Source organism: Orcinus orca, chromosome 8 (assembly GCF_937001465.1).
Source record: "Orcinus orca chromosome 8, mOrcOrc1.1, whole genome shotgun sequence".
In the NCBI taxonomy this organism is placed as follows: Eukaryota; Metazoa; Chordata; class Mammalia; order Artiodactyla; family Delphinidae; genus Orcinus; species Orcinus orca.
Window position 1 is genome coordinate 39,463,455 of NC_064566.1, and position 26,367 is coordinate 39,489,821.

At 34.3% G+C, this 26,367-nt stretch overlaps 1 protein-coding gene across 1 annotated transcript in view; it reads left to right on the forward strand.

The window, feature by feature from the left end:
* The window catches only part of SOX6 (SRY-box transcription factor 6), a 621,353-nt gene that overhangs the window by 262,729 nt on the left and 332,257 nt on the right, over window positions 1–26,367 (forward strand). Inside the window, exon 5 of the mRNA XM_049713139.1 lies at window positions 7,400–7,607. Within this exon, the coding sequence (XP_049569096.1) occupies window positions 7,400–7,607 (208 nt within the window). The remainder of the gene's footprint in view (window positions 1–7,399; window positions 7,608–26,367) is intronic.

A 26,367-nucleotide genomic window follows, 5' to 3' on the forward strand; every position in this document is an offset into this window, starting at 1 on the left:
AATGACGAAGGGTCTGGAAACCATGTCAAATGGTAAATAGGTGTTGAAACTGAAGGAGTTTCACCTAGAAAAGGACTGTTAACCTAATCCCTCCCTTAAGATACTTCGAACAACTTTAACATGGAATAGGAAATAAATTGATTTTGTGTGTCTTTTGAGGGCAAACAGGAAACTATGGGTGATAATGATAAGGATCTAGATTTTAGCTGATCAAGGATTCCCTTTTAAATAATTAGAGTTATCAGAAAATATTATTTGTGAGTCCTCAGATGCAGATATACCAAGGAAAGAAAGCTTGGTTACTTTTTCTGATTTCAATATAGGGAAACTATAATATACTAACTCTCTAGATATGTTCAATAAGGCCAAACTCTATTCTCTTAAATTATTTTTATTGTGTTGGCCAAAAGGTTCGTTCGCTTTTTTCCATAAGATGATTCTAGTAGCACTTAATTGTCTTTACCTTCATTCAAAACAATTTTGTTAGATTGTATGTGACAGCTGTCATATCAGCGTGCATTAAAAAAAAGACATCAAAATTGGTGAATTTTTGTGTAGCCATTTTAATATTAAAGATGGAAGAAAAATGCAACATTTTCGGCATATTATGTTTTATTATTTAAAGAAAGGTAAAAATGGAGCTGAAATGCAAAAAAGATTTGGGCAGTGTATGGAGAAGGTGCTGTGACTGATAGAACGTCTCAAAAGTGGTTTGCGAAGTTTCATGCTGGAGATTTCACACTGGATGGTGCTCCATGGTCGGGTAGACTAGTTGAAGTTGATAGTGATCAAATCAAGACATTAATTGAGAACAGTCAACGTTATACCATGCGGGAGATAGCAACATACTCAAAATATCCAAATCAAGCGTTGAAAATCATTTGCACCAGCTTGGTTATGTTAATCGCTTTGATGTTTGGACTCCACATACGCGAAAAAAACCTTCTTGACTGTATTCCCGCATGCGATTCTCTACTTAAACGTAATGAAAACATTCCATTTTTAAAACAAATTATGATGGGCAGTGAAAAGTGGTTACTGTACAATCATGTGGAACAGAAGATATCATGGGGCAAGGAAAATGAACCACCATCAACCACACCAAAGGCCGGTCTTCATCCAAAGAAGGTGATGTTGTGTATATGGTGGGATTGGAAAGGAGTCCTCTATTATGAGCTCCTTCTGGAAAACCAAACGATTAATACCAGCAGGTACTGCTTCTAGTTAGACCAACTGAAAGTAGCACTTGACGAAAAGCATCCGGAATTAGTCAACAGAAAATACATAATCTTCTATCAGGATAACGCAAGACCGCATGTTTCTTTGATGACCAGGCAAAACCTGTTACAGCTTGACTGGGATGTTCTGATTCATCTGCCATATTCACCAGACATTGCACCTTCAGGTTTCCATTTATTTAGGTCTTTACAAAATTCTCCTAATGGAAAAAATTTCAATTCCCTGGAAGACTGTAAAAGACACCTGGAACAGTTCTTTGCTCAAAAAGATAAAAAGTTTTGGCAAGATGGAATTATGAAATTGCCTGGAAAAATGGCAGAAGGTAGTGGAGCAAAAGGGTGAATACGTTGTTCAATAAAGTTCTTGGTGAAAAGGAAAAATGTGTATTTTTACTTAAAAACCAAAGATACTCTTCGGCCCACCCAATATATTTCCTCTAAGCGTCTCTTTATAAAATGATTTTTGTTCTTCCTTATTACATAAGCAATATGTTCATCAGTGTTTATCAGTGATAAATTAGAAAACACAGATAAGCAAAAAAAGGAAAGAAATTACCAATAATCTCATAACCATTTATAAATCACTATAAATATTTTGGTGTATATCTTCTAAGATTTTGTTTTTGTGGCCATATTTACCCTTATGCACACATGTAACAAAATTGAAGTTATATACTAAAATACTATGATATATCCTTTTCTCCATTTGATACCTCTTCCCTTGTAAATAAATTATTCTACAACTTTTTTTGGTATTCATATTCAACCTTGAAAATAGTATTTATTTTCTGATTAAAAGTATTACTTATGATAGAACATTTGCAAAATATATGTAACTTCAAAAAGAAAATATAAAACTACCTATTATTTCAAGACTCAGAGGACCATTAACATTTTGTTGGAAATTCTTTCTTTTCTTCTGTACATAATTTAAAAATATATATATATATTAGTGTTTCTCACTAACACACTTTTTACTAGTAATATGAATAGTCCCACGTCACTAAATTTTCTGCAAAAATATGATTTTCAATGATTTCAAATTATTCCACCATATGGATAAAACCATAATGCCCTCAAATAATCCCTACTATTGGAAATACAAATTGCCTCTAATTATTCATCACTATAAACAACACTATATTCAACATATATAATATTGTTTTTAATGGCCATGTGGTATCCCATTGTGTAGCTATATCATCTTTTATTGAATGAATCCCTTATTTTTTAATATCTCAGTTGTTAACGTTTTGCTTAAATAAGCAATTCTGTCATTGCTAGAGCGAATCTTTACCCTTAGCCTTAATTTTTTATTATTTTTGACATATTTGGTGAATAGTTGTTTCATCATCCAACAACGTGACTTTTTTTTTTTTTTTTTGATGTTTTGGAGGTATATAGAAGCAGCATAAGACATGAGGTATATAGAAGAAGCATAAGTTAGAAGCTAAAATTTAGTTGCAAATATGACTAAAACATGCAAAATAGTAACGAATAGTTTAGTATATTATTGCATGGTTCTGATTGCTTCAATGTGTAGTTCAGGGGATAGGAGGATAGTGAGGCCCAGAATAGTCAGGGAGGACTTTAAGGATGAAATGCAGTTTGAGCTGAGCTTTGAAGAGTGGGTTGAGTTCATAGTCAAAGAGAATGTAGTACATTCTAGGGGAAAGGAACAAGACTTGCAAAGGCTCAAAAATTTGATTATGTTTGCTATATTCACAGTACCATGAGAAGGCTATTTGAGTTTAATGTTATTTAATGCCACTGCTGAGCAATCAGTTTTTCATAACTTCTGAAAAATCTGAACAATATTTATTTTAATCTGTTTTTTCAATTTTATTGAGAAATAATTGACATAACATTGTATTAAAGATATAAAATATAATGTATATATTGTGAAAGAATTACCACAATAAGTTTACTTAACATCCATCACTTCACACACGTTTTGTTTTTAATATTTACTTCTCTATCCCTTCATATATGGAAACATCTTAATTATATATATATATATATATATATATTTTTTTTTTTTTTTTTTTTTTTTGCGGTACGCTGGCCTCTCACCGTTGTGGCCTCTTCCGTTGCGGAGCACAGGCTCCGGACGCGCAGGCTCAGCAGCCATGGCTCACGGGCCCAGCTGCTCCGCGGCATGTGGGATCTTCCCGGACCGGGGCACAAACCCGCGTCCCCTGCATCGGCAGGCGGACTCTCAACCACTGCGCCACCAGGGAAGCCCTATATATTCTTAATTTGTGAAAATTGCTTGTATTTTCTAGAAACTTTGCCTAATGATTTTTTTTTGTACTACTGTATACTTTTTCAGTCACCTACATATAATTTTTGTACTGTTTAATTAATTGCCAGTGAAATGCTCCTTAGATAATCTGAATCAATATCACTTTAGTCCTTTTATTGGTACTAGGATCCTTTTAAATAGTATTTTGAAATTTTCTTCACTGTTAGGGAGGACTCTGAAGTTAAGGGTTAAGAGAAAACAAACTTATAAGTTTCCTTTGAATGAACTAATGCTTACTCAGTGCCCCATATGCTTTTCTTTTTGTGATGTTCATGTGTTCTGTCATGTTATACACTGGTTGTTTTCACAAGAAAGATCAAAAGAAGAGAAATAATCTCCTTTATGTTACTTTTTAAAATCACAACTAACCAGACTTCTTTAAAATGTTCATAATTATATCCACATTATAACATTAAGGCAAAGCACATTCATTTCATTACCTTCTCACGGAATCAGTGTTTCTGAAAGTGGGGTGCATCAGAATCACTTGGGATGTTTATTAAACTTCATATTCCTGCGCCCCACTCTTTGGGGTATGGGAAGAGGTAAGGGAATCTGTATTTTAACATACTTGCCAGGGAATTCTATACCTTAAAGTTGGAGAAGCACTGCTTTAGTCAAATGTTGTCTCAAACCTCTCCACAGCTGTGCTGCAGTGTCATGCATCAAAACTTGATAGATATTATCACTGTTCATCTTGCCTCAATTGTTAGTTCATAGGACCAGTTTTGTTTTTAGGAAATTAAAGAATAAGTTGAGCTTTTTTTTTCTGTAAGAAAACTTACTTAAAAATTACCTAGCTCCCTAGAACAAAAACTAGAGATTCTTTGTCAAATTTCTTTTTCTGATTTGGCATTACTGCCTTTTATCTAACAGTAATCTCTTCATTGTATCGATAGATGTTTGGATTTATGTGCCCCTTTGTTCAGATGAATTGACTATAGACCCCCATTCATGAGAGGTCCGTATGTCTTTTTTTTTTTTTTTTTTTTTTTGCGGTATGCGGGCCTCTCACCATTGTGGCCTCTCCCGTTGCAGAGCACAGGCTCCGGACGCGCAGGCTCAGTGGCCGTGGCTCATGGGCCCAGCCGCTCCGTGGCATGTGGGATCTTCCCGGACCGGGGCACGAACCCGTGTCCCCTGCATCGGCAGGCGGACTCTCAACCACTGTGCCACCAGGGAAGCCCCCCATATGTCTTAAGTTTTAGAAAGTTAAAAAGTGAAGACCATAAATGGTAAATTTTGCCCCTTTCCATTGTTTATAAGATAGTATGACTTAAGCCATTTATGATTTCATCTTCTGCCCGTGTTGATCCCTTTGTGGCATGTTGCAAGTAGTTCTTGTTGCTTTCTTGGAGAAATCATGACTTACAGCTTCTTGTTCTCTGCTTCTTGGTGGTGTTGAGTGACCTTGCACAGATTATGGGGCTGAAGACAGTGTGGGTCATTGGTGTGGGAACCCATGGTTATTGTCTGTGGTGCAGATGGCAGTGACCACATTCCCATGAGTAAAAAATAAGGAACATAGTCTATCTAACAAGTAAGTGACATGAGTAAATAGACTGAAATTAGTCCTGAGAGAAAAAAATGGTACTGTATGGAGCCTAAATTCTCTAAGGACAACTGTAACTCAGGCTGGAGAGACATTTCTAGCATCTTTCAATTTGAGAGTGGTGGGAAAACTCCTCTTTATTATGGTCAGTGGTGAGTCATTTGTAGGTAACCACTTCCATGTAACTGTTGTTTTAAGTTGATCTTCAATCCCTTAGGTTGAGCCAGAGTTTGTTTTTGATTTACAGGCAATGATAGACAAATTTGCATTTGAAATGAAAGTGATTGAAGCATAATTTATCAAATGGTATTACTGATTCAAAAGCCTAGGTCACATTTCTGATAGGGACACTATTAAGAGCTGAAATTGGCTTTGGCAAACATATCTCTGAGTTTTTTGTTTGCACAAAGTAGAGAATGAACTGGCCATTCCAAGGAGCCTTGTATTAACCATGACTGGCATCTAAAAGAAGGGGTTCCTGTGCATCACTCCACAGTTATTGTAAGCAGTAAATGAAATACAACATATTTCCTGGGGAAAGAAAAGATTTAGGGATAAGGTAAAGAGGAGCTCTTTTTCCTGCCCCGCCCATTTATTTTATCCTTTTCAGTTTATTTTAGTGCAAATGTAATGAGCATCTACTCCGTGCTAGGCATTTTGATAACAATGGGATTGTGGAAAAGATTAAGATTTGGCTCATAGTAATTTAAAGCAGCTTTATTGAGATATAATACACATACCATACAATTTGCTCATTTAATGTGTACAATTCAGTGGTTTTTAGTATATTCACAGACTTTACAATACTCAATTTAATTCAAGACATATTTTTTACTAAGCAATTCCTTAGGTCCAGAGGGGGAAAAACCTCTTTGGCTCCATTCCTAGATCTGTTCCTTCCAACAAAATAATAATACCTACCATTTACTAAGCACTGCCTGCTTTGGGCTCAGCACTGTGCCTAGTTGCTCTACAAATGTTAGCTCATTATATGCTACCAATAATTGTGAAAATAAGTTTTATTCCTACTTTGTATACAATGACAATAATACCTAAATAGCATTTACTGAGTACAATTATCTCATTTAATGTATGTGGAAATGTAATTCTCTAGATTCCATTTTCTTTCCATTCCCTTTCCTACCAGTGATTAACTCTGTAAATTTTTCTTTTTTTTAAACGCTGTAACTTTTACCTCATGCTCTTCCTCTAGTTCTTGATGCTTACTGGGCTTTTTTTTGTGAAGAAGGAGAGAGATATAGGAGTGATTAAGATTTTTAAGCTTCTGATGAGAACAAAGCCTAGATGCTTTATTTATTTCATACAGTTTTTTATTGGGAGAGAGAATACCCATACACAGACAGATAAGGTGAATGCAAGACTACTGGTGGACTGTGGCCAAAAATGTTTGCTTAAAACTCTCAGTTCCGATTTAAAGAGCTATAAAAGCATTTTCTTTTTATAAACTTTTAGGTGTTTATTATTTTCAATCTAAGATTTGCTTTTTCTCCTTGAAGATGGACCTAACTCTCCTACCAGTTAGCCAACTTCTCTGTAATGTGAAATAATTCTTGTGTAAGTGTTTCTGTAACAAACTTGTCTTCTTGTTAAAAAAAAGAAAAAAACAAATCATTTTTAAATGCCACATGAAAAATGTGTGTGACTATGTGCTAAAGTATCAGGGGTAAGTGTAAGAAATAGAAAGAGGTTTCCATAACTTTGACAGATGTGTAGCTAGAAAACAAACAAACAATTTTCCTCAAACCCCAGCACACAAAAATATTCAGGTTGGCTAACTTTCTGATGCTGATTTAGATATTTTATATATTTTCTGGTGAATAATTAACGTGAATATGGAAGCTAATTTCTCTACTGTTTCTAAATTTAGGGATAATGGGGTTCTTTTTTGATGTACGTATATTTTAGGCTGTGGGAAGAGGGTTGCTAATATAAGTGCCAATTAAAAGAAAAACTTTACCATCCTTATAATTAATAATTGAATCTGAACTATTTTAAATGAAGGGTGTAAATGAGTAAGAAGTTGAAGTGTTCCTTGTAAAATTAAGTTTTTGTAACACTTCGGCTGCTTTTTTTTTTAAAAAAGAAAAAGGTCGAATCTACAATTTCAGGTTAGTTCCTTTGATAATTACCTCTATGTTTAGTATTTTTTTTTAAGCAGAGATAATTAATATATTTTATTTGTCCATCTCAGCCTCATATACTGTCATTCTGAGTTTGGGATTTTTCTCCAATGATATGTAAAGAAACATGTTCTAATGGTTTTATTTTATTTTTATTTTCTAGGAGTCAGAGAATAATAAGTTATGTTCCCTATATTCCTTCCGAAATACCTCTACCTCACCACATAAGCCTGACGAAGGGAGTCGGGACCGCGAGATAATGACCAGTGTTACTTTTGGAACCCCAGAACGCCGCAAAGGGAGCCTTGCCGATGTGGTGGACACACTGAAACAGAAGAAGCTTGAGGAAATGACTCGGACTGAACAAGAGGGTATGTGTGGACTTAACTGTTGGGCTTTATTCTTTTAAAGATTCCAGGCTTAAAAAAAAAATGAGTGGGGTTTTAAGGGCCAGAGAAGTGCATAATTGACACTAGCAAGGAAAAAGTTATTCAGAGGTTACCATGGTGATGGCAGATTGTGATCCATTAGAAGTGTTAAGCAGATAGTTCCATTTTTCTACAACTTTGTGCATTTTACTTGGCTCTTATAATAACAAATCAAGGTTTTAAACTGACTATAAGCCTTGCTCTGGAAAAGGGAGTACAGGTATTTTCCTAGCCACAACTTTATTTTTTCTCCCTTATTTCCTCTTGATGGATAGTGTTTTATTATGAAAATATCAACTGTTTAAAGAGAAAAAGACCCCTAATTTATTTCTCCTTATTTTTATAAATATTATAAATTTATAAATATTATTATTTTACCTCCAAATGTTGAAGAATTGAGAGCTGAGGGTTTCTAATACTATTAAAGCTAAATGTTCAAGGGAGGAGTTCTTTGACACATGACATCTACTGAAACATCCACCTTCTCTACTCTCTCTACAAGAGTCCACTTAGGTTAACCTAGGTCCTAAAAAGTAGATGAAAGTAGACTCTCTAATAATATGTTTAAATTAAATAAATCAACTCTGAGTGATTGCTATACTATGTATATTCTTTCATTTTTTTATGTACAGATTTTAGACTTTAAAATGTAGGATAATTAATGGCTCTGGATTACTACTTACATTGTAAGTTAAATTTAAACCTCTGTGGTACTATAGGGAAATGGGGATTTGATATAAGGGAATTTTTCATGTAAGTTAATTTTATTCCTTTAAAGGGCTCAGAAGTTTAAAAATTTCAAATTAATTTTTGTGATGTGTCCACCACATCAGCAATCTTTGTGGAAGCTTCTAAAATGTATTACATGCTTCCCTATCTTACTAACCAGATTATATGGCACAAAATGTAAACTTTTTTGTTGACTCAGGGTCATGATGCAGTAGAATATGATCTCCAATACCTATCTAACAATCATGTGACCCTGGATAAGTTCTTCAATCTCCCTGAACCACAAAATTTAAAGTTTGGTATGGTAGTAACCTGACTTCTTAACTCAAACATTTTGAGAATTAACTATAATAATTAATGTGTCTTATGAACTGTAAATTACATACATTTGAGTTATTGTGATGATAATTATTATAAATGTCAATTACTTTACCATGCTATAATGTAATGATGCCCCCAGAGAGCTTTGAGATAATTAGGACAGTTGGCTTTATGGTTATTTCTCTGCAATTATGAAACTTTAGAGTTCCTGTGTCTGCTTGATTTAGATATCTTTTTTGGCGTGTGTGTGTGTGTGTGTGTGTCTGTGTATATGTGTGTTTTGGTTTCTCTTCCTTTCATATCAGGTTTCAGACTGTTACTTCTTACCTAGTTGTGAATATTTTCTAATTTGCTTCTTATATTCATCTGTCAATTATGAAATTAGATGATCATAACATTCTGGACTATATTTAAAATATGAACAAACATTTCTGGGTGAGTTGCTAAGAGATTCTGAGCAATATACATGCTCTTCAGTGCATGGACTTCATGCTGACTCTTCGGGCTGCTCAGAGACTTTATATTCCTCATTCATGGCTATTCTAGAATAACTGAGGCTGCCAGATCAATAAACTCTGAATAAATGAGATTGCTAGGTTACCTTTAATTGTGATTCACCAAAAAGATTGTTTTAGCTCTATAAGAAAGAGGTTTCAACATACTTTAGAGGGCTCTGTTGTGTAAAAATAAAGAAATTGATTTGTGATGATTTTTTAGGGGGAGGGGTCTAGACTGCTAGGGAATTTAAAATCATCCTTCTCTTGCAAGTAATGATTAGTGTTTTCTTCTTCATTATTGTGTGTTATAGATTTGATACAAGAGAGGCATTTGTAAGATGAGACCTCTCATTTAAGAGTCCTTTGTTATTATATTCCTACTATTGAAGAATGTTTTTTATGTACACTACAGAACTTTGTTTTGTACAGTACATATATTTTAGGCATCGGAAATTCAGGCATTTTTAGTGCATATCAACGTATATGGTACATTAAGTACAAATAGAAATGATAAAAAGTGTGCTTATCAAACAGATTCCAAAAATCTGGGAGGAATGCTGAATATAATGTATGAAAGAAACAAAAAGTCAAAAGTTTTTGACAAACTGAAAATATAACTTAAAACTAATCCATCAAGATAAAATTTAATAGGTCTTATTATCAAGTCCAGAGGCTGTGACCAAAATTCCTATCTGCACAAGTAATTACTGAAGGACATTTAAATAGCAGACACGTGGTTAAAAAAAAAACCCAACATATGAATTTTAGGTGACAGAGAGTGCAATGGGGTCAGTGCAGTGAATATTGCCAAAAAATTGTCAGTGCTATCCCAGTCAGCATTACTAGAATTACAGTATGTAAGATTCAAGAGGTGTCGGTCCCACTGAACTTCCTGCTCAAAAGAATGCACCTGAAGTATTGTGTTGAGAATTACTACACTTTAAGAGGAACTCAGAAGCGTTGGGATATTCTCAGAGGAGAACAAATGACATGCTAACAGACACAGAATTATATAATAAGAGGAATAATTAAAGGAACTAGTAATATTATCATTATATTATCATATAATATTATATATCATATTGAAATTATAACAAGACCAGCTGTCTAACAGTGTAGCTGTCCATGTATGGAAAGACTTTCTTTGAAAGATAATAAATTATCTTTGGAGGTATGCAGCAATCTTAATTGCCATTTTAAAAGGTTATTTTAGACGAGGGGTAATTGGTCTTTTTCTGCCAAGACTATGAATTTTTATGAACAATATGCTTATACAGTATTCTATAGTTCATGGCATATTTTTTATAGCCCTAATCAAGAGCTACATAGTATCATGATTATTTTTCTACAAGTTTTCTTCTTATTTTGCAAGGTGCTATATTAGAACTGAGGGATTCTTACTTTCTTTCTTTCTATGGCTGTGGATCCCTTTGGTGGCTTGGCAACGCCTACAGGTCCATTCTTATTTTAAATGCATAAAGTAAAATCCATGGAATTATGAGAAAATGAATTATATTAAAATGTTAAATAATTTAAAAATTTTTTGATATGGTATGAAGTACTACTTTATTAATGCATTAAACACAAGATCTAATGGAGGGACTAAAAATACAATTTTGAAGTAGTGATAAGTATAAAAGATATTTTGAGATATCTTCAACAAGTACAATGTGATATAAAAATATATTGTTATTTTATTGGTTACAATGTCACAGATATTATGAATTTATGGTTTGTTGCCTGCATCAGTAATTTAAAGAAATGCAAATTTTCAGTTAAAAAAATTGGTGAAAATGAATTTTTTCCATCCAAGTTCACAGACTTCCTGAATTCTATGGATAGACTCCTGGGGTCTGTGGACCCTAGGTTAAGAACCACCGTGCTACATGATATTGCACACCTATCATGAATAAAACAATAGTCTCTAAATTTAAAGAGTTCATATTCTAGTAAAAGGTGTAAAACATATACAAAATGAACTCTTAATTCATATTTAATATGTGATAAGTTCCATGAGAACTACATAGATAAAATGTTATAGGAGTTTACAAGATAGATTGTGCCTGCCTAGGAAACCATGGAGAGGTTCTATAGGAAAATGAGTCTTAACTGGTCTTGGAGAATGAAAGGATATATATGTAAGTAGAAATGGAAGGGAGGGACATTTCAGTCAAAAGGAACAGGCAGAGAGCTTTAAAACAGCCTTCAGGTTCTACTTTAAAGTATGTGAAGAGGCATATAGGGTATAAGACTGAAAAGGTAGGTTCTGTTCATCACAGTGGCCCTTAAATTCTTGGCTAAGAAGCTCAACCTATATGAAAGTTATGGAGGAACCACTGACTGTTTTTTAGCAGAGTAAGTTGATGGATTAGAGCTTTCCTCCAGGAAAGTTAATCTGGCAGCACTGTATTGGATGTATGGGAGCACAGAGAGATGTTAAGGAAATTGTTTCAGGCTAGAGATAATGAGGGCCTGAACTAAAGCAGCAGAAACAAGAAAGGAAGAAGGGGTGCATATGGAAAAGATATCGGAGGTAGAATTGTTAGGACCTGACATTTAAAGTGAGGAGATCAATAGAGAGGAGTGGTTTAAAGGTAGCTCAGAGTGAATAGGAGGATGGTATAACAGTTAATGAGAAAAGTAGACAACATGTTTTGGAGATGGGAGTAATGAGGATTTCTGTTTTTTATTTTGAGTTTGATGCCTAATTTTAATCATTTGCTTGGAGCGATAGAACAGAACAGTGTGATGGGAGAAGAGAAATAATTATAGAAAAGGTCATTAATAAGCTTCTGATAGATTTCTGATTCTATAATATTATAATTATACTCTAGGTCTAAGGAGGTAAAATAGCTCCACCAATATTTGCCTGGCTTTGACTTTTTAAAGCCCCATCTCCTCATCTGGGACGTCCTTTATCCCATGGGATGTATAAAAGCTTTCAAATGCATTACTCACCTCTCCCTCGCTTCTACTTCCTGGTTTGAAGACCATACTTCATAAGTGACAAGCTTGTGTGATTGCCATAATAAATGACCTTTCCTGAGTCATTCTTGTCCTGGAGAACGTTTTGACTATATCAGACTAAATACCTTCCCCCTCATTTCCCCTCTTATACAGTAACTGATCTATAAAAAGTTTATTTATTATGGTCTATTTTAAAACAGTATCTACTTGATAAAACAAAAACTCTCCATTAGGTAATAGGAAAGTTATTCTCTTACAGGTAGATTCCTTGATTAACCAAATAATTGTCCAGTATTTTATCTGCCATTCTCTCAAGAAATGTCCTCTCCAGAGCAGTGATTTGACTGGATTGCTGAAACACTGATGAACAAAGGTGTTCTGTCTGAAGTGCCTCCGCTGAAAGTAAGATTTGTGGGAAAATAGGCAAGGCTTCTGTTTTGTTCTAAATTTAACCCTGAATTTTTCTGCCATAGATAGATAGGTTGGTAGGTAGGTAGATAGATAGATAGGTGTGCAGATGCATGGAAAAATGGATAGATGGTTAGAATGAATGAATATCAGAATCTACCTTTTAAAACACTGTTGATATTGGTGGGTATAGTGTGTAGAAAGACTTTGATTAATAGATTCAGTTTTAAATGGTTCTAAGATAAAAAGCCTTCAGCTGGGATTAAATGATGAATTTTAGTTATCCTTGTATCACCCATCTTGTTGCCAATGTAGCTGGGCTGTAGCATAAGCGACAGTTGTCAGAAAATGAATACTTTAAAAAGGACTTCTATATCTAAATACATATATTTAATCAGAGAGTCCTTTGGCTTCTGAAAATAAGTTGTCTAATGAGAATTTCATTTGAGCAGCTGCGACTGAGGAGGTCAACAGGCATTGCCTAGGAGAATATGGCCCAGCTGGTTAAATCTGGTTGTTGTCGTGATTTAAATGGTCAAGTGCTGCTTGTAATCCAGGACCGTCTGTTTGTAAAGGGAAGAGTGAGTGCTTCAGCATAATGTACAGCTGTTTTAATCTCTCTTTAATAATAGTGCTTCAGCCACTATCATGTCTTGTATATCATACTACTAAGTATATGATCCTAGGCTGGGTGAACTGGTTTGGGTCAGGTTCTGGAGTCATGTTAGATTGCAGAGAAAGGGATGCATTGATATAAACCTCAACTCTAACAAAATAAGATTTTCTTTCTGACTTTTTGCTCTTTTAAAAGACTATATTTTAGTTAATAATTATTGCGATCAAGAGGGAGTGATGAAGTTTGTAGTTAGAAATATTAGAATAAATGTGTTCTCTTCGATAGAGGCCATAAACTTAATGGAAAGTATGCAGAGTTTAGGTACAGTTTCATAGAATGTATGTTGATCAGAAATTAGAGTATTTGTCCAGTGGAACTGTGTGCCTCAAGATATGATAATGAAAGTATGTGGATTCATTTGACTGTGTATGTAGAGAAAGGGCAGGAGCATTTGAGCTTTGGATTCCTGGTGGGATAGGCTTTCCAGTGGATTATGCAGCTGTTACCCAGCACAAGAATGAACACGTGTTTATGTATCTGATGGATTATTATCATTATTCACATCTCTAAACAATAATTTGGATTTCTACATATATTTTCACTGAATTATATTTAGTAAGCGTATATGTTGGTATGTGTTGCTCATCTGATAGCTTTTGCCTGTGTGGTATAGTTTAAGCAATGGGAGAACTCATTTTTGAAAGCCATATGTTTTTTGAGTAAGCTAGATCTGGGTTTGAATATAAGTTCTAATATTTAGCGAGGCAGTATAGTGTACTGGTTAAGAGTGTGGGCGCTGTCGCTATGGTGCCTGAGTTTGAATCTCAGTTCAACATTTACCAGGTGGATGACACTGGGCATCTCTCTGTGTTTTCTCAGCCAAATATTGGACATAATTATAGAGCTATCATGAAGAGATCAAGATTTAGTTAATGCAACTAAAACATTTAGAACACTACCAGCACATAGTAAGTGCTCAATAAATGTAGCCAACATTATTTCTTAGTCTTGGACAAATTATTTCATCCTTTGGTGCTTCAGTTCCTTTATCTGTAAAATTGGATAAATGATGTCTACCTTGCAGGGCTGTTGTGAGAATTTGACAGATTATATATACATAAAACACATAGCTTCTATAATTATAATTTATTATTACTATTACTGTTATAACTACTATTACTGTTATTATTTGAAGGAACATTTTGTAAAGAGAAATATTACAGGAATCTCATCCTGCACCACAGACAGAATCATAGGAAATGTCCCATGGTGTTAGGATTTAGCATTTGGCAGCAATGATATACTTGTTTTCTGGAAGAGCAATCCAGCTTAACTCTCCTTTCAGGCTCTTTGGAAAAGCTGATACTAAAGTTTTCCCACTGGAAGCCAATCTTCCCTGCTGAGAAATATGTGGAATATGATGCTGTCAGGGAGAGAGGTTGGTAAAGCCTTAGATGAGGTTTTTAGATACTATCCAGTTAAGAGCACTGTGTTCCTGTTAAAAAAATCTATTAAAAGGCCATGCTAAAAAAAATGTAAAAGTTTAACATTCATACCATGCTAGAACATCAAAAGAATCTTTTAAGGCAAAATTTATGGATATTAGGTTTTTGCCTCTGTTCTGATTGAAGGTTATATTGGTGAAGTATTTAGAGTATCCGAGATCCAAACCTTTCTTTATATTTCTCATTCATGGGAGAAGGTTTTGGACTTTTGCATAAAAAATGCATTAAGTATTCATCATGAAACCCCCAGAGTTATTATTTCAAGTAAGTTGGAAATTTCAGGTCATTTAAATGCTGAAGTTACCCAAGACCACTCATACTCCAGGTGAAGAAGCAGTCAGGTATTCAGAGTGATGCTGATGTGACTTCATTTTAATTCATTTTTTCTTCTCTTTAAAATATATCTTTACTCCCTTATAATGTTTGTGTCCTTGCTCCTATTTTAAAGAATTTTTATCATAGTCATAGCAAATACTAACCTAGTGCCAGATAGTTTAAATAAACATATTTCTACAAGTATTACACAATTAGGGATTAAAATGAGGAGCTAGAACTACTGGTTTTTGAATTATGGAAAAAAATAATGTTTCTTATGTTATTGCATTAAGTATATTTGCTTTCTAATTCTTTAGAAACTGATCATCCTCTCATATAACTTTATAAAGGATGTAATTAGCCTGAATCCTGTGAACCCTAGACATTCTGGACAAATCTTAATTATTTCAATTTGCTGTTGTTTTGCAACTCCCATTTACAGTGTTGGCAATGTCCTAGTTGGTTGAATCCTCTTCTCAACTTCATTTTGTGTGTCTCTGCCTTGAAAAGTTACTTCAAATTTCTTGGCCCATTTCTATCTCTTCAGACTTAAAGATTCTTAAAGTTTTTTCTCTATGAATGTTAAGAACAGATGTAGGCAGTTGCTTCTGATTTTTCCTCTTACTGACCTGGGAAGCAAGGTGTTCCTTGGCATTTTGTTAAGAGGATGCAGCTTCCTCTCCATGGTTTGATGAAGTTAAGTCATATTCTCATACAACTTTTGAATCTGTTAAGTTGGAGAGGATCATTAACATTTTGCATTTTTTCCACTGAAAATCATTAGATAGACTTCTTCCAGATTTATTCTGGGATTCTCAAAAGTAATAGGGGCCAGTTTTTAAATCTGTACATTTTTTCTTGTACAATATATGTGTAAAATCCAAAGAAAAAATGAATAGAAAAGGAAGTTGCAAACTTAAATATGTGTTTATTATTTGATTATATATATTATAAGGCATAAAAATAAAACAAACACCTGTGAATTCATCATCCAACTTCAAAAATGTTTTCTTCACCTATTCAATCCCTTTGCCAGAACTTTGTGTTTGGAATCTTCCTTTTGTATATGTTCCTAAATAATATATTGTTTAGTTTTGTTTCAGAACTTTATAAAAATGGTATTACACTGTAACCTTCTATGACTTGCTTTTTATACTCATAATTATATTTCAAGATCAATTTTGCTGTGTGCAGCTGTAGTTCATTTTCACTTTTGTATAATATTTCACACACTCTCCCATGGAATGCTATATAGGAGTATACTCTCCTGTTTACTGTCTCCGGACATTTGGACTATTTCCAGTTTTCTGCTAGTACAAACAGTGATGGTATGAACATTCTTGCACCTGTCTTCTGATACACATGTGCATGAACTTCTTCTATAGGGTGTATTCCCAGGAGTGGAACTGCTGTTGACAAATTTTGTATTATTTTTTCTACTCTGTTGGAAAACATTACACAAAGAAGTTGGGGCTGCAGTGTGTGTGTGTGTGTGTGTGTGTGTGTGTGTGTGTGTGTTTGTGTGTGTGTTTAATGTGTGTGTGTTATAATTTTCGAAAGGCTTAACTATCTATACCTTTTGGTTCCACTTCCTCAAAATGTCTAGCCCAGGTTTCCTTTTATCGCTGAGCTTTTCAGAAGCTTACAAGAGCTTTGATGGACCCTTCACTGCAATTTTTCTTTTTCTTTTTGTTGTCTCATAATAAAATGTCTTCAGCCCTTCTTTTAAGTATGAGCACAAGTGTATTGTCATTCTCCCTCTGGACTATGATTACTAAGTTTGTTAGGAAACACACTTTTTTTCCTCTTTTGATTCCTTTCATTGACTTTTCCACCTCTGTGTGGTTTTTGAATTAAAGTAGTTCCTGATCTCTAACCTTATCAGGTTCATGATCATTTTTTCCTTAAATACCTACTTCAAATTCAAAATTAACCAGCAAACCCTGTTGATTATTGCCCCTGCTCTAACCATTCATATTGGAATAGATATATTTTTCTAGCCAAACAGTTGGCTTATTAGCTGGAAATCTTCACCTGTTTCTTAAAATGTTTTATCTGGGAATCCTTTCAGCTGCAGACTGGCCTGAATTTGATGTGCATTCTTGCTTGACTCTGGTAACTTTCTGGGTAATACCTAATAATTAATTAATTAGTTAATTAATTGATTGATCTTAGCACTGCTTTCTTAATTTAGAAAATGAGGACATTGGTTGAGCATTAAAGGCCAAATTCTAAAATTCTATGTGCTTTGATTTTCTTTTAGAGTTTGTATCTAAAGTTCAGCATCCTCTATCTGTAATTTTCTTTTCAAACTGTTTTCAGAGTAAATAAATCATCTGAACCAATATCATGATTCTTTTTCTCTTAATATGGTTGAAATTGTCCTTTACTATTTCCAGTCTCTTTTTTTCTGACGTTAGAATCTTTATAAAGATAGAGATAAAAGCTGCCATCAAGTTTTGATGTCTGAAAAAGTCATTGTCTGTAATGAAGTACTTACAGACAAAGCCATGGATAATTGGCTCAGAAAATGCTATACATGGTTTGAAAGATTAGCAAACGGAGGGCGAGTTTAGTAGGGTGTGATGATCCAGAAGAAGGTAAAGGTCAATAATTCTACCTTTTGGTAGAGCTGTTGTAAAGGGGATTTGGGCCTTAGAGGGAATTCACGGCCATATTTATTAGCCATATGAGGCTATGGGTTTACTGCTGAATAACTGTGACACTTAGACCTATCATAGCTTTCTTAATGTATGTCTTGAGGGTTTAAGTATAACTGAGGAGCCATCACTTAGAGGCCAGACAAGTACACTCACAATGAAGTCACAGAATATAGGCCATGCCCTAGCATGGGGAAGCAGAAGTTAGAGGCCTATGGCCTGTGGACTTCTCTAATTGCTCTCATGTAGTGAATTGAAATGAGTAAATACAAATAGAGGGTTAAAATAAGTGGAGATATAATGAAGAATAACTATGAAAAATGACAAAGTATTGAATTATTTGCAAGAACTATGGTACCAGCAATAACAGTGGTAGAATTACTTTGCTACTAATGTGTGATTTTTGAATGAAGGCAACCAATAGTCAACGGGCAGTTTTGAGTGGCTAACAAACCGTGTGCACTAGGATGCCACTCCACTCCAAAATGCAGTGGAACTTAGCTTAACCTGGAATTTTGTAGCAGGTCCTTCAGAAATATCTCTAATCTTGTACTTCTTACTCCTGTCACAGGTGTGGAAGAGATGGGAAATTTAAGAATTAATGCATAAGCAACATGTTTTTTTGGAGCAATCTCCTTTGTTTCCAGGTAGAAAAGGGAGACTGGGGAAAACTACCTTATGTACCTAATGTACAAAGTCCTAAAAACTATTCTTTGATCTTTTTGATAATGTTGGACAATATTTATATAGGGACAGTGTCATTTTGGAATACAAAGGATAGCAGTAAATTAATGTTGTTTGCTTATAAATATTATTGTCACCAAACTCATGTGCACAAAAGCTCATGTATTAATTTTATTTCTCCATTAGTAATTGTAATTTAACTCTTAATCCCCCGTTCTCACTAATAGAAGGAAGTCTGGTCTCACTTCCAGGTAAACTCAGTTACTTCAGGATTTAACTTCAGTCAGTAGAATTATGCCCCTTTCCTCATGGTTTTATCTGATATTCAGAGGGTTTAGGCATTTTACTGGCATTGGAACTTTGGTATTTGGCCAGTGATCATCAATCTCTATTATGCTTGGAAATAAAATTCATTGCTTAAAATCCGAACATGGTACTCTGGCTTTCAAGACTCATCTTAAACTTACATTTTTTCTCAGGCCACTCCAGCTACTGGATCTTTTTTTTTTTTTTCCTCAAGCATGTCTTAATTCCTTTGTACTTCCTCTTCCCTGTATATAGAATTATTTTCCTTAGATTTAAGTATGTTGGTTTCTTTTTATTTTATTTACTTTTTCTTCTTTCTTTCTTTTGAATACATTTCTTAGATATGCTCTGTTTATTTAAAACAGTAGCAAAAACTTACTGTCTCTGTCTCGCTGTCTCTAGCTACTCCACCATTTACTCACTTTGTAGTCAGTATTAGCTTCAGATGTTAGGTGTATTCTTGGTACCTGATGGAGACTAACTTCTTTGAATTTTTTTTCTAATACTTATTATCTCCCACATATGCTGTGCTTTTTCTTTTTGCTTTGATGTGACTATAATTTGGACATTTCTTACTCATATTAGGGCCACTACACATCATAAGAATTTGATTCCTAGGGTTCTTTTGTAATCTTTCTCTAGTGAGCATTCTGATTAAGAAACTTGAAGATGCAGCAATCTCATGGCAAACTTTCTTATCTAAAGAGTCAGCACTGTGTTAATTTGAATTAGTTATTTAGTCCAACATACTTCATGCTCAGCCATTATCCCTACCCAGAATAACCTTTTATCTCTCCTCTTCTTATCTAAGTTTTCCATCTATCCATTTTACAATACATAAAATCCAGATCACATCTTGTCTTCTACTGATGACTGTAGCCCTCTTTGTCTAAAATTTGTGGAGTCTTAAAAAAAGTCAAACTCGTAGAAATAGGGAGTAGAAAGTTGGTTGTCAGGGTCTGGGGATGGGTGGGGGAGACAGAGAGAGGTTGGTAAAAGGGTACAAACTTTCAGTTATAAGATGAATAAGGTCTGAGGATATAATGTATAACATGGTGACTATATTTGATAACATTATATTGTATACTTGAAAATTTCTAAGATTAGCAAATCTTAGCAGAGTAGAATTTAAATAGGATGAGGTGATGGATGGATGTGTTAATGAACTCAGTGGGGGGGAATCGTTTCACAGTGTATCTATATATCAAATCATCACGTTGTATACTTTAAATTTCTTACAATTTTCTTTGTCCCTTATACCTCAGTAAAGCTGAAAAAAACCCATATACCACTCCATTTATCAATAGATTATAACTCAATATTTGCTATTTTTTAAATTGAGATTTTTTAATTGGGTTAATTATAGATTCACATGCAGTTGTAAGAAAAAATATAGAGAGATCCAGTGTACACTTTGACCATTTTCCCCCAGTGATAACATTTTGCAAAACTGCCACATACTGTCACAACCAGGTTATTAACATTGATACAATCCATTGATCTCATCATATTTCTCCAGTTTTAATTGTTCTCAGTTGTTGTGGATATGTGTATTAGGTTCTCTACAATCTTGTCACCTGTAAATCACCTATATAGATTCATGTATTCACTACCACAATCAAGTTATGCTCTTTTATAACCATACCTACCTCTCTTCTACTCCAACACCCCTTACCAAATGCCTGTCAACATTAATATGCTCTTCATTTCTAACATTTTGTCATTTCAAATATGTTACATAAATGGATTTGTACAGTATCTATTTTTTTGGAATTTGCTTTAAGAAAAAAAAAAACCAGCATAATTCCCTGGACATTCATCCAAGTTGTTGTATGTATCAGTAGTTCATACTATTTTTTAATTGCTGAGCAGTATTCAGTGGTATGTATAACATGTATGTATCACAGTTTATTTAACCATTCACCAGCTGAAGGATGTCAAATCAAACATCCGGTTTTTGGCTATTACAAGTAAAGTTGCTATGAACACTTGTGTACAGGTTTTTGTGTGAACATAAATTTTTATTTTTCTGGGATTCATGGCCAGGGGTACAATCGCTGGGTTGTACGGTAATTGATGTTTAGTATTATAAGAAACTGCCAAACTATGTTTCAGAATAACTGTACATTTTACATTCCCACTAGCAACGTATAAGTGATCTAGTTTCTCTGCATCTTTGTCAGCGTTTGGTTTTGTCATGTTTATTTTAGCAATTCTGATAGGTGTATAGCGAAATCTCATTGTGGCTTTAAATTGTATTTCTTTTATGGCTAATGATGTTGAGCATTATTTCATGTGCTTGTTTACCATCTGTATATCCTTTTTGGTGAAATGTCTATTTGTGTCTTTCATCTATTTTTTAATTGGATTTTTTTTTACTGTTGAGTTGTGAGAGTTCTTTATTATTCTATTTACTAGTTCTATGTTGAATATGTGATTTGCAAATATTTTCTCCCAGTCTGTAGCTTGTCTTTCCATCTTCTTTACTATAGGGTTTAACAGAGCAAAAGTTTATAAATTTGAAGAGGGGCAATTAAGCAATTTTTAATTTTATGGATCATGCTTTTTGTGCCAAGTCTAATAATACTTTGCCTAGCCCTATATTCTAAACATTTTCTCCTATTTTTTTGCTAAAAGATTTATAGTTTTATATTTTACATTTAAGTCTATAATCAATTTAGGGTCAATTTTTGTATCAGGTGTGAGGTTTAGGTCACATTTTTGTACAAGGTGTGACATTTAGGTTTCATTTTTTGACTTAGCAAGGTCATAGGATGCAAGATCAACTCATAAAAATCAATGGCATTCCTAAATGTTAGCAATGCACATATGAAAACCAAAATTTAAAGCCCAATGCTATATATTATTTCTCCAAATAAAATGAAAAGTCTAGGTACACTTAACAAAACATGTACAGGATCTGTTGCTGAAATTACAAAATGCTGGTCAGTGAAATCAAAGAAGACTTAAATAAATGGCAAGACATCCTGGTCATGGATCGGAAGACTCATAGGACTGGTAAAGTTGTCAGTTTTCCTCCAAAAGATCTATATGTTTAATGCAATTCCTATCAAAATCTCAGCAAGACTTTTATGAACATAGACAAGCTTATTCTAACATTTATATAGAAGGAGATAGGCCCTAGAACAGCTAAGTTAATCTTGAAAAAGAATAATAAAATGTTAGGAATCACTCTACTCAATATTAAAGCTTACTGTATGGTTTTGGCAGAGAAATAGATACATTGATCAATGGAACATAATAGAGAACCCACAAATAAAACCACCAAATTATGCTCAACTGATTTTTGACAAAGAAGAAAAGTATTATTTGCTATTTTACATTTATGGATCTTGCCTCCCAAGAAGATTTTAATTTTTGAGGACACAGACCATATCTTTAGTCTATCTTCAGACACCTAGTATAGATCTTAGCATATAATATGCATTAACCTAAAAATCTGTTGATTTATAAAAGATTTCAGAGAGACAAATATTATTATGGCTCAGAGAGGAATAGATTCAATTTTTAGGGAATGCCCCTTTAGTTAAGCAAAGCAAAATATACATATTTAAATGCACACATATGAATGCTCAGTATTTCCATAAGCATTTATTAAGCTCTTTCATCTGGTAGTGTAGTGGGTGAGGAGAGGTAAAAGTGGAGAAAGAGGGAGAGAAGAAGATGAATACAGAGATGAATAGATACTGGTTTTTAGTAACCCTCAGTTTAGTGGGAGAAACACATGCACATAGAGTAATTATATTATAGTAAGTGCTATAGCAGAAGGAGCTATAAAACGCTGGAGTACAGAAGAGGGAACTATCATTTTGTCTAGAAGATTTAGGAAGGGATTTATAGGCATTTGAGCTGGATTTTTGATTAATTATAAGCTATTCATAGTGAACAAGAGACATAATAGAATCCCAGATAGAATAGCATGTATAAGTTTTCAGTGATGTGATTAAACCTGTGAGTGTGGTGAATTCAAGAGGTTTGGTGTAGTTAGGATAGGAGACGTGACTAAAAAAATGGATTGAAGCCATTGTAAAGAGTTTGAATTTTATCTTTTGGGTAGTAGGGAGCAGTAGAGAGCTACTTAAAGTAGGAGGATGAATGACATAATTGTATACATTTCTTAGAAACGTAACTTTGGTAGCATTTTGACTCTCAGTTGGAAAGAGACAAAGCCAAGTGCGGGGAAATCTGTTAGTAGGCTATTTTAATGGGCCACACATGTACTGATAAGAGTCTAAACAGCTAAGGCATTGACAAGGGTTAGGGAGGAAGAATCAACTTTTAGATATATACTTGAGGTTGCTAGTTAGGTGTGAGGTGTGAGGTTGGGAAGAGAGTCAAAGATGATTGAAGTATCCTGGTAGAGAGAATCAACAGTGAGGCTACGAAGATGGTGAATATAGATAGATGAGAAGGTTTAGGGAGAAGGTTTGGGTTTAGGCATACTGAGTTTGAGCATTCTGTGAAGGTGGATATACCTGGCTGGCAAACGTAAGACTGACTATCCTGGAGACTAGGAGAGAGCTCCCTTTCTTATCATTGTTATGGATTTAATCTCCTTTTTCTTAGAGAACTCATTGCGATTAGTCATTGTTGCTTTCAGGTGGCATCATATTTGCTACATAGTGGAAGCTCTATAATCTAACATTCTGTTCATGTAAAAGAAGAGGATCGACTATAGGCCAATATGGCTCATGTGTGTCTTATGTGTTCAGGTAAATTTAATTAATCTTTTAGCCCAGTGTTTCAAATTGTTAGTAGTGCGGTTGTTACTGGGAACTTGTTAGAAATGCGAATTCTGGGGCCTCACCCCTTACCTACTGAATCAGAAACCCTGGGATGGGGCCTAGCAACCTGTGTTTTAACAAGCTCTCCAGGTGCTCCTGATGCACACAAAAGATTGAAATTATGGAATAACACCTATACTATACTGTGCTGTACTATACTACGCTGGACTATACTGTACTAAATTCGAAGCCATATAATATGTTACCATGAAATCATCTTGCAACTGGGCAACATATTTTCAGCCATCCTTATGACCAACAATTGTCTAACAAGTCATAAAATAATGGATAAATTGATTTGATTAAGAAGTAGGGTGAAAGTACAAGCCACAGACTATATATGGCAAGGGGTGTAGCTATTATCTTCTCATTTTATTACTCTTTCTTTAAAACTTATTTCATTTAAGTTTGTATCTCCAAGTAGCTAGAAAATAAAATTTATGTGGTATCATGAAGAAAAATGAAATTCAGGACTACTTTAGTGGTTTAGCGACTAATTAGGGTGATGGTGTTAGGGGCTTTAGTTAAAGAAGAAAAGCTGATGAGAGAAAAGAAAAGTTACTGTGCGGTTTCAAATGTATTCATCTGGATTCAGATTTTATTTCAGTTTCTTACCTTGATCAAAGGTGAGCACTCAGGTCATAGCATATGACTCCCCTTATCTGAGGGTGCTTAATAGATACTATTGGATGGTGAACCAAATTTAATACAGAAAACAAAGCCCACAGTGTTTGGGCTTAAGAAGGTTAACATTTAATTGCCAAACAAAATCATGTATTCTTGTTAGACATGTAGATCTAGAAGTGTGGAGGTGGCTAGCGCATAAGTGAATTTCCTAGTTCCTTAGGTGAACACCCTCAGGTTTCTTTGGTGATGAACTTTAGTTTCCGTTAGCCCCGCTTGCTCTGCCATTCCTGCTGTTTTGCAACAGGACTTAAAAGTGCTTTAAGTGCTTGTGACCGTGGTAATGAATGAAAATGTCTTTCCAGCACTGAGAGGATTGCATTAGACTGAATAGTCACCTCACTTGTAAAAGCACTATTAGAGTGGGGCAGCGGTAAGTAAGGATAACGATTTGTGTCCACTGCTTATTTACTGAAAATTGTCAATGTATTATTTATTGAGAGCTCTCCAGACAGTGCTTGTCAGAATAAAAATGTCAGCTCTGAGCAAAATGTTATAATACATAATAAAAATGCTAGGTATGCATTTTAGGGAGACAACTAATTAGACCTGCTTTTTCTTAAGGAGGGGGAAGTAAAAATGTCTAATATTGTGGATTTCCTCCATTTATATAAGTCCTTTTCTACACGCCCCCCCAGCTCAGTATTTGGTTTAGAAACTTACCATGCCTGAGCAATAATTTGAACAACTTTGTACTGTTGCCATTAGACACCCCAAGTAGTGAGGAGACTGGCTAAAGGAGGAAGGGCCTGGCTTGCAACCCCACAGTGAGCAGCTGCCCTCACCTCTGTGTTCTGTCTGGAATTAGAAGATGTCACTTGCTCCCTGAGCAGTGCTTGTGGAAAACTGCCTCCAGTGTAAACAGCATGAAATTATTAGGCTTATTCCTCAGCCGTGCTAATTAACCCCAAACAAATTTCACATTAAGGAAACAGAATTCAATCAATGTAAATGTTATTGCTGTGTATTACTGTAAGCAATAATATAGTGGCTAAAATAATTAATTATTTTGGATTTTTTTAAAAGAAAGTATTTTTTATGGTGTTGCAAAATATTTTGCAAAAGGATTATTTCCCTTTTCTTAAGCCATTTCTGGCATAGAATATAAAATACCCGTCTGGTAAAGCATGGGTGATATGCAGTTGTTTTTCACGGGAAGGGAAAAAAGTATTTTGGAATGAGTGCTCCAGGTTTGCTTAGTCTAATATATTTTCATTGGTGATACATATACAGATTTTGTCTCCTTCTACCTATGGTAGTTCACCCCTTATCGGAGCAATTTCCTATCATTTTTCCCGTCATCACCAGTGATTATGATGGTGGTGGTGGGAATGATAAAAAAGAGTGATGGTTAAATACACTCCACTTCTGAGGGAAAAAAAATGAAATGCCACTTTATTGCATTTCAGGTTTTGGGAAGCAATTGCCAATAAAGATTTCTCCTGTTTTTTGTTTTTAATCTGGGTTCACATAGGAAATCAACTTATCCTCTTCAAGATAATTTTCTTAAATTTTTTTGGAAAACAACCAGATTTGTAAATAATTTCTTGATTGTGATAACTTTGAATAAAATTTATCATTATCATCATCTTCATCATCTTCAAATACCTTTAAAGACATGAAGTACAGAAGCCAGATGACATGTAATTTTATTTTTCATGCAGTAAAATGCACATTTGATTAATATGGAATTATTTATCAGTTAAGCGATAGCATGTTCTATGGTGTATGAAACACAAATACGATTTATATTGAAATTATTCTGAGATATGATATATCCTTTAACCAATATATACTGACAAGTGCTAAATTAACTTTGAAATTTAATTTAACAAAATGAGTAACATAAAAAACAAAATGTTACTTTTTGCAGATTTAACACAAGCCATTTCTTTGTAATTTTACTGTCTTCTAGTAAATGTCAGTCTCTGTCCTTCTCAATCCTCAATTAGTTCAGTATCCTATTTCATGGCCACTCTTTAATTCCTTACTTTTCTCTGTTAAAACTCTATCTTCATTTTGACAGGAGTATTTAAACTTTTCATTATAACTTACAAGCATAATAAGCAGATTGTACTAAGTATTTACAGTGATGCCAGAACTAATAACGAGAACATAAGTGTTCCAAGGAATAGCTGGAGCATGCTACTAAAAAAATAAAAAATAATAAAAATGTTTTTTATAATGTAGTCGAGAAGAAATTAAA